The sequence below is a fragment of the Micropterus dolomieu genome, linkage group LG10 (assembly GCF_021292245.1).
Source record: "Micropterus dolomieu isolate WLL.071019.BEF.003 ecotype Adirondacks linkage group LG10, ASM2129224v1, whole genome shotgun sequence".
NCBI classification, from domain to species: Eukaryota; Metazoa; Chordata; class Actinopteri; order Centrarchiformes; family Centrarchidae; genus Micropterus; species Micropterus dolomieu.
Genome location: NC_060159.1, coordinates 17,274,191 through 17,287,862, shown reverse-complemented (window position 1 = coordinate 17,287,862; position 13,672 = coordinate 17,274,191). Strand labels below are relative to the sequence as shown.

At 38.8% G+C, this 13,672-nt stretch overlaps 2 protein-coding genes across 2 annotated transcripts; both read right to left on the bottom strand.

Moving 5' to 3' along the window:
- Nucleotides 1-190: 190 nt before the first annotated feature.
- On the bottom strand, nt 191-2,512 carry erh (ERH mRNA splicing and mitosis factor). Its single transcript, XM_046060355.1, has 4 exons — nt 2,389-2,512; nt 1,856-1,943; nt 950-1,070; nt 191-852 (listed from the first exon to the last, which is right to left on the bottom strand). Exons 1-4 carry the CDS (start codon nt 2,389-2,391, stop codon nt 750-752), a joined length of 315 nt encoding a protein of 104 aa, XP_045916311.1. The 5' UTR covers nt 2,392-2,512; the 3' UTR covers nt 191-749.
- A 637-nt stretch (nt 2,513-3,149) lies between these two features.
- paplnb (papilin b, proteoglycan-like sulfated glycoprotein) lies at nt 3,150-8,166 on the bottom strand. Its single transcript, XM_046061085.1, has 13 exons — nt 8,092-8,166; nt 7,792-7,874; nt 7,298-7,407; nt 6,932-6,992; nt 6,529-6,631; nt 6,064-6,194; nt 5,478-5,795; nt 5,107-5,283; nt 4,870-5,020; nt 4,710-4,784; nt 4,099-4,255; nt 3,925-4,003; nt 3,150-3,769 (listed from the first exon to the last, which is right to left on the bottom strand). The coding sequence occupies exons 2-13, from the start codon at nt 7,846-7,848 to the stop codon at nt 3,488-3,490; spliced, it is 1,701 nt and encodes a 566-aa protein (XP_045917041.1). The 5' UTR covers nt 7,849-7,874; nt 8,092-8,166; the 3' UTR covers nt 3,150-3,487.
- Between the last annotated feature and the right edge of the window lie 5,506 nt (nt 8,167-13,672).

Sequence of the window (13,672 nt, the reverse complement as noted above, 5' to 3'; positions counted from 1 at the left end):
AGTCCCTATACCTTTTATATATTACTTACCATCCACTCGCTCTGCATCATATTCCCCCGGTAGTCCAACCATTTGGATCCACAGAGTTGTAGATCCTTGTCCACTAGCATTTTCTATTCTGACACTGAATTAACAGGAAAATGTATTCTTCATTGAGACAAAGGTTATATATGGAAGAGTGGAGACCAGCCAGAAAACAACTGTTTAATTTGAATCAAAGAAAATAGCAACATGGATAGTTGAAATCAGATTCTACGCAAAATGTATACAAAAACACCATTTTACATCATGATGGTAGGATATAGTAATAATAGTAATAACAACGAAATGTGGAAAATAAATCTTCTGGGATCAGTTAAACGGGTCAGTCTGCAGACACTTCTCTCATAAAAAAAAAAAACCCAAAATCACCTGCATTCAAAATACACAACATGTTGAAATTTAACTGCCCAGTAAAGGTATATAGAAAAAAAAAACATCACATAACTTTTAAGGGAACTGAAAGCACACGGTTAAAAATCTGACAAACAAAAAAATGTTTTTATCTAGGCTGGGGAGCATTTCTCCGAGCAGGGATCCCTCTCCATCTTGCAGCCATTAGCCGCACTCTCATTATAGTGTAACAAATGACAAACATATGCATGCTGCAAAGCACGACTCCATTTCCCATTTTTCAAATCCCTTCATTTCCCAATGTACAGTAAAGTCCTTTGCAGTGTGTGTAGCAGGACAGCTCCTCACTGATGCCTTTACTTTGCTGCCTGCTGAGCCTGACGCCGCAGCAGGACATATATCTTCTCCTTGATCCAGTCTTTGTTGTATGGTTGGTATGTTTGAGTGTCAGCTCTGTACCTGTATACAAATTTAAAAGATATTTTTATTAGAAGTGATAAATACATCCAATGCAAGGTTGCTTTTCATTGAAAAATCGAGCTAAAACCATACTTACACAAGACAGCTCAGATCTGCCAAGTCGTCAATAAAGTCAAACAACTGACTAATGTCATAAGTGATAGAGGGACTGTTTGGATTCATCCTCTTAAGATGCTCTTCATACATTTTGCAAACACCTGGAAGAGAGGTAGGACATGCTGAATGGAGGCAAACCCATTTCTAAAAGTGTACATCAAAAGAAAATAGCTTAAATGGTACAGATACCAATGAACTTAATTTAGTGTTTATAGTCGCTTTCTCAACAATGTAACAAGGTTCATTAGATACTGTAAAGTCAATGACACTACATATTTTACTAAAAAGGGAGACGGACAGGAGAAATAAGAGTGGATTAATAAAAGGATTGAAATTAAAAAACTGAATTGATATATCTGAATGATCAACTACTTGTTTTAAGCACTTTGGGCATGTGATAAAAATACATTTATTAATGTCAATGATGGCTCCAGTGGCTCTGTAGTTCAACAGACTAGCTTCCAGTTGAGATATTATAAGTTCAACTCTAGTTTGTTGTGCATGTTGTCTGTTCCTACCCATCACACTTACCATTAAATAACTAAGAAATTAAAAAATAATATAAAAACATTTATGTGTAATATATTTATAGCCATATCGCAAAGATCCTAAACTGTAAATAGTATTAAACACTTCTTATCTGAGAGAGACATAAGATATTTAATGCTCTTACCCTCCAAATAATGACAGGAATCCATTAATATGCTTATAACTAACGTTATATAAATATTCCAGTGGCTTCACTGAGGAATATTGTTGAAATAAAATTGTAATAGTGCTAACAACAAAATACAGTTTTAGGCTACGTTTAATACACCAAAGGTAAAGACAAAAAAGTACCGTGATTTATTAGGTGAAAAATAATTTGAAACAGCTGAAGACTCACCTTCCATGCATTCATTCACTGACTCATAGTCAGCATATGTGCGGCCCTCAGGTCTCTTGGTTGGTTGGACAAGCAAAATTGTGTGCGACTGTAAAAATTATTAATAATATTTAATAAACAAAACTACGCCAGCTCTTTATATCACACTACATCACCTGAATTACTGACACACAGATTTTTTGTTTGAACCTGGTTTAAACCTTCTCCCAGAGGTTTTCAAACAGTGGGCAAAAGCTTGTTAACGTTATATAGCTAACTGTAAGGTTAACATAATAGCTAATCTTACACAACATATCTCACATACTTTATCTGTATTTAAACTAGCAAACAGGGATTAGTCCCTTAAGCATTACCATTAAACTTAGTGTTCATACCAAAGAAGAATTGGACAAAAAATGTTTGACAGAGTAACGTTAAGTTAGTAAACGGTAGCCTCGTATTAGCTGTTAGCTTAACTATGTTGACTTAACAGAAGCTAATATAGCTAATACTGCGAATTTTACCTCTTAAAATGTTAAACTTAACACTCTTACCATGTTTGTGCTGACCGCAGATCTATTCTATATATGTAACAAAAATCGTTGTTTATTGCTTCTAAACGGCCCGTGCGATGTAACGTTAGCTGTCTAAGGGAAAATATTCAGAGAGGAAATAAAATAATTCTTTTTCCGGCTGTACAATGAAATGCCTTCAAAATAAAGTTTTTGTTTCAAAATAAATGTTTCAAAATACAAGACCAGTCTGTGGTGAAATAAAGTATTTGTATCCTTAGCAAAAAGTAGATCCCGTAAAATACTACATTAGACTCTCACTTACGTATAAGCTTAATAATTAGCCAGTAAGTATCAAAAGGAAAGTAGTTCTTATGCAATGTAGCTCCTATCAGTGTTATAATCGCAATGTCTTTTTGTACTGGATTATTATTATTACTGAGGCATTAAAGTGTAGCTAGTAATTTAATGTTGTAGCTGGTTGATGCTGTTGTGTGTTTAATCTATAACAATTTCTCATATTCATAAAATTATCATATGTTTTGTGTGCAATATTTGCCTCTGAAATGTAATGGAGTAGAAATATAAAGTAGTAAAGTGTAAAATAACAGAAAATGAGATTCCTCAAGTACAGTACCTGAGCAAATGTAGTAAGTTAGCCTACATCACACCAATGTATTTTGTTTTGTAAAAAACTATCAATAATTTAATAAAAGGACAACACCAACACCAGTTTTTGTTCAAGGTTACCAGATAGCTGAACATTTATTGATTAGGTTTATGATTTAACTTGGGTAATCACATTGACATTACTTCATTTTATTCCTGATCTATAAGGGAAAAATACACAAATGAATATACTGAGCATCACAAACAAAAAGCCAAAGATCAAATGGATAATAAAATCAGAACCATGAGCTGGGATTATGTCAGTTATAATGTGAGGCTATCTAGATCAATTTTAATGTCTTGTCTAAAGTCTTGTGTTTAAAAGAAAGCCGGGATGTGTTGAGTTTTACAATACATGTTTGTGTATGTCTTCATATATGTAAATACTATGCTTGCACAAATATCACGATTAGCTTCACAGAGACAACACTCCGGTTAGCCCATGATTTGGAGGTGTTGCTGGTGAGCACTGTTACGCCCTTGCCCTCAGAAGACCTCTGGGTAATTCTCTCCTTGGGGTAACTCTGCGAGGAGCAGGTGGGGGCTCCCTCACCACAGCCCCGCACTCTCTCTGGCATGCTTCCATGGACACAAAGTTATTGGCATTGCCCTGGCAGCTTCCATACCAGAACCCGGTACATTTGCCAGTGCCTGAGTCATAGTAGAAACGGACCTTCCAAGTATCACAGGGGCCCTCATCACGAGGCAGGGAGCACACATTACCAGTGGATGGAGGGGCAGGAGGTGCTGTGTGCTGCTCAGGGAGAATGACAGAAAGAGTGAAATGGAAGAGAGAAGAGAAAAATCTTTCTAAATAGCCTTCTAGATAGCCCTTTAAATAAATCTGCATCATTCAACTATATTTAATGGGTTTATTGAAACAAGATGAGAAACAGATGTAATTCCTACCACAGTTGCCTGGTACTCAGGACATCCAACCCTTCCAAATCCTTGAGCTGGAGTCACCCCATCCAAACAGCAGCCGTATCTAAGGAATGTTGGAAACACTTTATATTGAGCCAGTATGCCATTTATCAGTGTCATATATTTGTTACAAGAATTGGATCCAGGAAGCTGTGGTACCTGGTGCGGACACAGTCATCTTGGGAGCAGCCCTCGTTCCTGTGCCCTGTGGCAGAGGTATGGCCATCAGGACAGCAGCCATAGAATGACTGAGCACATTGAGGACCAGTCACAGCAGGGTAGGGATCATACCTAATGTCTGAATATGGCCTGGAAGCTAAAGCAAGTAAACATAGACATGGTCAAACAAGGATGCTGCTACTGTACATACCATTGACCTGTGAACAAATGTGTTTAACCTTTTACAGAAGGTTTAAATTTGGTAGTGGTTAACCTTGGCTGGATTTTTGGAATCTAAATATTAATTTCAGTAGTAAGGTATTAAAAGAAACACTTTTCTTTGTGGGCTTTGTGTTTGTGAATGAGGGACAAGAAAGTGAAACGCAATCATGGTCTAGACAGCAGCAATTACAACACAAGGGCACATTTTATTCACTGCCCGGGGATGCATTCACTCAACAATAGTCTTGGTATTACCTGAGCTCAAATAACTGGCTACGCACTCATTTTTAAAATTCTTTGTACATCTTCTTTACTACAGCTTTGGCTACGCATATAAAATAAATGCATCACATAAAGAAAGAGAATTTCAACAAAACACCCTTACACACCTGAGGTGTCTTCTGAAACATGGGGCACAAATCCTCTCACGGTATGTGCCCTTGGGTCCTGAGCACTTGGGACCACTGAAGAGAAAGTAGATTGATTAAATACAAACAAGCACACACAATGAAACCAAAAGAGTGTGTTAACAGTTCAGACTTGGCTTACTTTGTGCTCCGGGGCATGGCTGTGAGTTGCATGCCTCTACAGAGACGGGTCTGCTAGCTGTTCCACATCGGGCCTCTGGGTAGGGGTTCAAATCTGTATCAAAACAGCCCACTCTCCTCTCCCTCACACCACCATCGCAGCTTCTAGTACACTGCAGAGACCAGACAGGGAGATGTTAAATAATGTGGAAAAAAAGAGAGATACGTATTTTTCTGTGTGTTGCTCTGTTTCACCTACCAGTCCATACTCAGTAACATGCCATGTGACATGTGTGTGACAGGCAGGTCTGCGGCAGGTCTGGACAGAAGGAGGTTTTGTCAGTCCACTACAGGCGTGGTCAGCCAGATGGTTACCTCCAAGCCCCACACAGATCACCTCCCTTGTCTGCTGGCCTTCCCCACAAGTCACAGAGCACTGACCGAGATATTAAAATTTTGTCAATCTTACAGCAACTAAAACTTTTAAAAAAATTAAATATTATTTCCAAATTAATTTTGCATAACGATCATAGATAAATGAGACGATATTCAAGACAAATGAAAGCCTCTATATCACACCAGTGGTTGTTGTTAATGTTAAATTTAAGTCCTCTGCTGTAAGGTACAAACCACACTGAAGCTGGAGACACTGTACTCAGCAGCACAGGGATGCATATTGCAGGCCTGCTGGCTCTGTGGCCTCTGCAGGCGCTGGGTAATGCAATAAGACTCGTCCACCACATGGGGGTTGGCTGGATCCTGAGCCCAACATGCCACGCTGCGATACTGCATGCCTCCATCGCAGGTGGCAGAGCACTCGCCATAAACACCGGTTTTGTAGATGTACGTGAGTGTCTCCGTTGGGTGAGGTGCAACAGCAACAGGAGCAGCAGAGTGTACAGAATTAGTGTCCCCATCCAAGCCCATAAACTCTCCGTAGATCAGTATCTGGAGAGAGACATAAAATCAGTTATATATCAAATCAACAACTAGTGTGAAAGTGCCTTAGAGCAAGGCCTTTGAACTACTCAATGTGACTTTACTTGTGTATTTGTGAATGTAGATTGCTGTGTGAGAAAGAGCTGTACTGACAATTGAGCCAATTTTCCTTACGTAAGTTAAAGCTAATAATTAAGAAAAACATAGATATTCCACAGATACTGTACAGTACAACATAGTGCTCTGAAAGTGTGTCAATATTTTGTTGTTTCCCCACCCTGCAGACGCCGTCCACACAGATATCAGTGCGGCCCACATAACATGGTGTCCCATCCACCACTGCGGGTCTGTGTCGGTAGAAGAAGTTCTGTCCTCTCGGGACACAGTTCAGCTCACATGGATTGGATGCTACAAAAAGAGATACAGCCATAAAAATTCTGTGATAAAATTTATACAAACCCCAACAATCACAGACCTAGCTCCAATAGTGTCTGCACCAATTTTTATATGGTGAACCAGAGTTACTGTAATACAGAGATAGTCGGAAAATTAAGACAATCACAGTGACACAACTTACAGTGATGTCACTCACTATTTATGTCTATTATGTTAATTTCATGTATATATAATTTCCACCTTAGTAAGCATCTACACCTCTGTTAATCAAAGGGGGTTAAATAAAACACCAAGATTTGAAAGTATTAATTCACCTAGACTCAGCACGGTATATTAAGTCTTATACCTCCATAATAAGGAACCCATGTGTGCTGTTTGCTCTGAAAGTCCGTTCTGTCAAATTGGGAGCACTGGACCTCCCTGAAGTCCCTAGATCCAACTGGACATTCCTGCAATGACACAAAATTGTGGATTATTGGCATATTTTAAGATTGGGGTGGTGATGGAACAGTGGATAAGACATATGCCTTTGGTGTGAGAGACCCAGGTTCAAATCCACTGTGAGACACCAATGTGTCCCTGAGCAAGACACTTAACCGCTAGTTGCTCCAGAGGCATGCGTCCTCTGACATATGTAGGAATTGTAAGTCGCTTTGGATAAAAGCATCAGCTAAATGTAAATGTAATATTAGTGCCGGTTGGGGTTGGATGTAATAAAATGAGGAAAAAAACAGTTTAAGGATAATTACATGTGTATTACAGGTTCGGTAGGATTTAGAAGATCCTATGCAGTTATGTCCTCCATCTGTCCTGTAAGCAAGAGTAAAGAATTTGCATGTAAGCCACATATCTCTTTGTCATGTTAAATGCATTTGGCTTTCTTGGTTATGACAACATTTAAATACAGATAATGTGCATAACTTTATAAGATGACCCTTTACTAAGAATAAAGTAGTAACTAAAAATAAAAATCAATGCAAGATAAAGGATAGATGACTTAAAAACATAATAATTATTGTTGTATTTTTATTCTAAATCAAATACTAGGGAACGTTATCACAAAGTCTGTAATAGATGAGCCTATTATCTCATCGTAACACACAACTTTGTCCCACCTTGACGTGATACATTTCCTGGTTCTCATTGCCACTCCTGTGCCACAGGTGCGACTGCAGGGCCCATAGGCTCCAAACTCTCCCCAGTAGTCATGGGTCGGCTGTGTCAGCTGGAAAAAACAATTTAAGGTACAACTCTTACTCCCTCATCCTCTGGATCACATAGTCATCTCACACACCATATCGTAGCCCACCACAAACCACTAACACATACTAAGAGCATGTTGGAGACTCCAAAAATAGACGCTGGAACATTTAGCCGCAAACCGTCCCATACACATTGCATAACGTGTATAAACCCGCTCTGTGACATATAAACAGCATCAGTGACTGCAGATATGTCAGAAAGCAAACATTTTGTTTTTAATGTTGAGATTTTGGACATACTGTACTTAGCATTCTTTGCAATTTCCATCTGTACTAAAATACATATCACTGACATGGACATTTAAATGGTACAATATTATTAATATTTTTGTTAAAGTAAGACTCACAGTGAAAGCAGTCACAGTCAACAGCTGTAGGAGACCCAGGACTTGCAGGATATTCATGTTCACCAGAAGCTACTGCAAAAGCACTGATGAGGATAGCAACCAAATAACTAAACTTTCTATGCAAGTACATCTATTTACTATGGATGATGTGTGTGCAATTAGTCCATAAATACATGTATGTGTATCAGATTATACCTACATTTAATTGATTTCCTTAATGATTTCTTTACTCGTGTTTAATATATGTGTTGAAAGTGTTTCAGCTGCTAATAAATATCATCACATGCTATTTTGTCTTACCTTCTTGAAGAGACTTCCCAGCTGGTCGACCAGCAGTCCAGAGGGATGTGCACCTCAGTAGAGAAGGTAGGCACTGACACCCAGCTTTCTATCTCCTCACCCTCTCTGCTCACCAACACCACAACCCATAAAGTGTCAGGTTTCAACTGCACAGAAAAAACATTTTGACTTCTTTTCTTGATGTTGAAAATAAGCTGTGATTTTTTTCTATTTAGAAAAGGATGTTTGCAGTTAGGACCCTCAGACTATGAGACTACTTACGTTGTAGTTTTATAACAAGCCTTTTCATTAGCAGCCATGTGTTTCAGTGAAAGAAATGATCAAAAACAAAAATGTGCTTTTGTGCAACAATCGAGTACAATCATTGTTCCAATACAGAAGAAGACGAAGAGAATATTTTGGAACACATAATTTAATGGTTAGATACATAACATGTTAAAATGTTAAAGCAATACAATCCATTAAGCCTTAATACATAAGAAACCCACTAAAATTACACTGAAGGTGAAAGAGATTATGTGTTTTTTTTAAGGTTGCAGGCCACTGAATGTCCCTTTCACACATCCCATAACCACTAAATACAGACCACTAAGTCACAGAAGAGGAGCTGGTGGGAGGTAAACATCGCCCTAAGGTTCTATTTAGGTTTATTTTAGTGAGAAACCACAATGGAGTATGGCCTGGACGGGAGAGAATATGGAAAATGTACCAACAGTCATCAATGATGAGCAACATTCCTCTGCCAGAAAGATGAAGCTGGTGGAGACAGCCAGGCTGACAAGAGTAACATATACTTTAATCTTAACTGCTAACACAGAATACCTTGGTGATGGAAATAATAGCTATTATGTGTGTGTGTGTGTGTGTGTGTGTGTGTGTGTGTGTGTGTGTGTGTGTGTGTGTGTGTGTGTGTGTGTGTGTGTGTGTGTTTGTTAGTGGGTGGGCCAGGGAGAAATTTGATGACAGCAAAAGTGATCATAAATCATTTGTTGACACGCAGTGCCTGTGTCAAAGACAGTATGAAAGCAATGCAACAAACTGTACCCTTGTTAAGTTCACGATGTTCAAGCTTTATTAAAACTATGACAGAGAGTTGTCGATTCAAATTTGCAGTTATTTTTGAGGCTGTAATGTGTGATGTTGCTGTAATGCATTGTATTGTATTTACTGGAATCACGCATGCTCCTTTTCAGTGAGTGTGGTTACTTTTTAGGTCACATATGGACCTAAAAAGTACAATTTGCACAACAAAAAGTTTATATAATGCCATTCTAATTAAAGCACTGTTTCAAAGCTGTGAAAACCTCAGCATGCCATCCCAATTCCAAACCCATCCCGTCCAAATTAAACACATATCCAAAACCAAAGCCACCCCCCCCCCACCCCCCCAAAAAGTTTTGGTTTTCTGCTCAATGAGAAACAAAGTCTGTCAGATACTTTCTGTCCCTCAGAGCTGCCGGTTTAGTTTCTGTGCTTGCTTCTCTTTGGTTTCAAAGGCACTCTTGGTGCTGAACAGGTCATCCACTGTATCCATAATCTCCTGCATTTCTTTGGAAAGATCCATGTAACTCTCCTTTAGCTCATCTTGTTGCTGCCTCAGCTCCACCGCCGCCTGCATCAGCTCAGTGGCCTGGTGGCTGCAGTGGCTCCGCAGCTGCTCCACGTCTGACAAAAGCACCTCCATGCTCTTCATCAGCTGCTCCAGCCGTCCGGCAGTTAACTCAAACCCGGACATGTCCAGAGTTCCGACCTGGGTGCTGCCCGAAGTCTGAGCCTCAGATTCCGGGTCTGGCTTTGAGTCTGACTGCATCCTCCTGCTGTAACAGCTCTCTGATCCTCAAGACAGACTTCAGCAAAACAGATATCTGGAAGAAAAGGAAATCATTTAGCTGGTAGCCAATGACTGTAAAAGGTCAATGGGTGGAAAGGATTCAAATATTGAGAGAGAAGGCTGAGAAATGTCAAAGGTGGAGAGCCACTCCAACACCTTTCGTCTCTCTCAGCTGGTAAGTTGGAGTTTAAGCTCCTGGCAGGAGGGGAAAAATTCACTTCTGACTAATCTCCCCTGCTTGTGCACCTGCATGTACAGTGTGTGTGTGTGTGTGTGTGTGTGTGAAGGTTCATGTGTATGTGTATGCAGGTGTCCTTTCACTGACATGTGCTGTCCTGTAATCCATTTAGGGCAGCTATATCTGAGCAACACCCTCCCCAGTCCAGACCATCGCTGGCTCTGGTGAGCGGCAGGCGGGACATAAGATTATGTGGTTCTTCCTTCCTCCGAGCCTATTCACTGCCACGGCTGTATGAGCCAGACAGATTAACCCCATCCTCGTGAACTTATCTGTGGGTGGCCTTGACACTCACACGCACCCGCTCATTCGCATAATACAATCTCTTTTCTGTCTCCCTTTCCCTCAGGTATTGATCTAATAATGCAGTTCTCACTGTGTGCTTGAGCCAAACTCTGGTGAACGTATTGAGTAATTACAGTAACAGTTTTAACAGTCACTTGAGATCTATCATTATTCACTATATCACAAACCTTGGTGCAGACTAATCAACCAAATCATAGTCCTATTATTCCTACTATTCACAATCATGCTGCATACACATTGGCCTCTGTGTAACGTTCAATCTTCTATCAATAGCTTACAGTAGTTTGAAGGTAAATGAAATAGGCCACTAAATCAAACCTTTAGTGCTAACAGTGGTTCTAAACAAATATTTACCCTGGATTCTCAATGCAGAATTAGCTTTTAAAGGACCTTGTGAGATGATGCCAGCTGATAGCTCATTTGGTAAAGGAAGAAAAATATATAAAATGCCTCCCATATCATCTAGCAAAATATGGGACATTGAGCATTATTATTTCAACACAGAAATATGTTCAACTGTGAAACAAAAAAGGAAAATGTTATACTGTTATAGTTTAGCCAATTTAGAGGTTTGGAAAATGTGAAATGTGTTAGTTTAGATTTTAGTAATAAAAAAGTACAGTTAAATTTGTACAAGTTAGTTAAAGTTTGTAAGTTCACAAGCACAGTTAGATCTATTTTTACATTTAAAGTTTTTGGATAAGTGTTTTACACTTACACAATTGTACTCTTATTATATACTTAGAAGTTGTATGTTAAATGTTATCCTGGTGCCTCTGCCTAAATGTTGCTATAAATAACTGATGTTTGTTTAATTACTTTTTGTTTAAGACAGAAGTCATGTCAAGTAATTTAATACAAACAGTAATAATTGGCATATTCTCTAATATATTGCACAGCAGGATATTCTAACACTTTTCTTTCAATTCAATTGTATTTTATTTATATAGTGCAAATTAATAAATTGTTATAAATCTCTCTTTTCATATGGAGCAGGTCTAGATCGTACTCTTTGTAATATTATTAACAGAGACCCAACAATTCCTACCATGAGCAAGCACTTGGCTATACAGGCAAGGAAAAGCTTCCTTTTAGGAGGTAGAAACCTTGAACAGAACCGTGACTCAGTGTGGGTGGCCACCTGCCTCTTCAGTCACCTCATAGAATAAAACAGTAAAATGAGAAAATACACTGCAGCGATGACGTGTTTAAAAGCATGTTAAAGAGCAGGCAGAGGCCTTTAAATGGCTGTGAAGATAAGGAGTCAAATTGGTGACCTCACCACCTTCAATCTCTTATCAAAACAAAACAACTTGCTGCAGGGAGGCCAGCGTCAAGGGAAGACTACGCTCTTTCTGAGGGGTAAATGCAGTGGTGTAAACATTAGCTGTATCAGAAAAGAATTAAGGAATTTATTCATCTGGGACTGAGGGGTCAAAAACCATAAAACCACCCAGAAGAACAGATCAATAAATTAGTTGCAACAATTACATTATTTTATAATTATGAACAAACATGTAGACCTAAGCACACATTAAGCTAAGTGTTAAAAAGACAATGCAAGAACACAAATATAGTTGTTTTTTGTATGTAAAGACACAAGCAGAGGAGCTTGTATTTGTTTTGTTCAACAGGGTTAAACATAAGCTTCAATAATAAAACATACAGCAAAGACTCTCCGATCTGTTGGATATCCACATAAAAGCTTTAGCACTACAAAATTGATATAAAAAACAATAAGCAAGAATGTTGGAAGGAAGCAAAAAGGTAGTTCCTACCCAAAGCATAAAGAGACATTAGTTATTAGTAGCAATACACACAATCAACACTAAAGAGAAAGTTAAAGGGAGAACTCCAAATATTTGTATTTAGTAATGTTGTAGTAGACATAGTATTGAATGAAAAATTGATTTCACATTATAACGATTGACTATGAGCAAAAAATGAGAAAATGAACTCTTACTTGTTTCTGTGGTTATTCACTGAGGGCATCCAGAATGTTTCAACATGCAGGCTGAAGATAAACTAGATTGCATGTGAAGCATGGATCCTGCCCAGGGTATAGTGGGCTCTGCCCACCTCATAGAAACTCTATTTCCTGACTATGATGATGGTCATGGTGGTGCTATTTTAGACTGAACACTAAATGCTTATCAGCAATTCACACTTGTGTTCACAGTTGTGTGAGTGGTGCGACGTCTGTATAATTCCTACATTCGAAAATCTTTCTTTCTATAACGAAACTAAACTCAATTAAACATTGACACAACTGTGGGAACAAACAGAAATTTATTGAATTGGACATTAAACACACTTTTGCAAAGGTGTAGAGTTTTTGGAATTTACTTCTCAGAAATCAAAAACAGTCTTGTAATGCATAAAGATAAAGAATGCAAGAAACAGTTGACAAGTTAGGGAGACGAAAGACCAGGCTATCACCTGTGCAAGACCAAGTCTATCCTGTTTGGTTCAAAGCCTAGGTTAAATAAAGAAACAGTCTTGGATATTGAGATTGATGGGAAATCTATCACATCAAAGTCCTCTGTCAGCTACCTCAATTACATACTTGATGAGAACTAAGGGGGAGTTTCCTTGAGTGACCTTGAACGTTTTTGCCAAGTTAAATGCCAGAACTAGATTCCTAGCCAGAGGGCTAGACTACTGGACAGGAAGTCCCTAAAACTATATATACAGTGAGGAAAATAAGTATTTGAACACCCTGCTATTTTGCAAGTCCTCCCACTCAGAAATCATAGAGGGGTCTGAAATTGTCATCGTAGGTGCATGTCCACTGTGAGAGACATAATCTAAAAAAATAATAATCCAAAAATCACAATGTATGATTTTTTAACTATTTATTTGTATGATACAGCTGCAAATAAGTATTTGAACACCTGAGAAAATCAATGTTAATATTTGGTACAGTAGCCTTTGTTTGCAATTACAGAGGTCAAACGTTTCCTGTAGTTTTTCACCAGGTTTGCACACACCGCAGGAGGGATTTTGGCCCACTCCTCCACACAGATCTTCTCTAGATCAGTCAGGTTTCTGGGCTGTCGCTGAGAAACACGGAGTTTGAGCTCCCTCCAAAGATTCTCTATTGGGTTTAGGTCTGGAGACTGGCTAGGCCACGCCAGAACCTTGATATGCTTCTTACAGAGCCACTCCTTGGTTATCCTGGCTGTGTGCTTCGGGTCATTGTCATG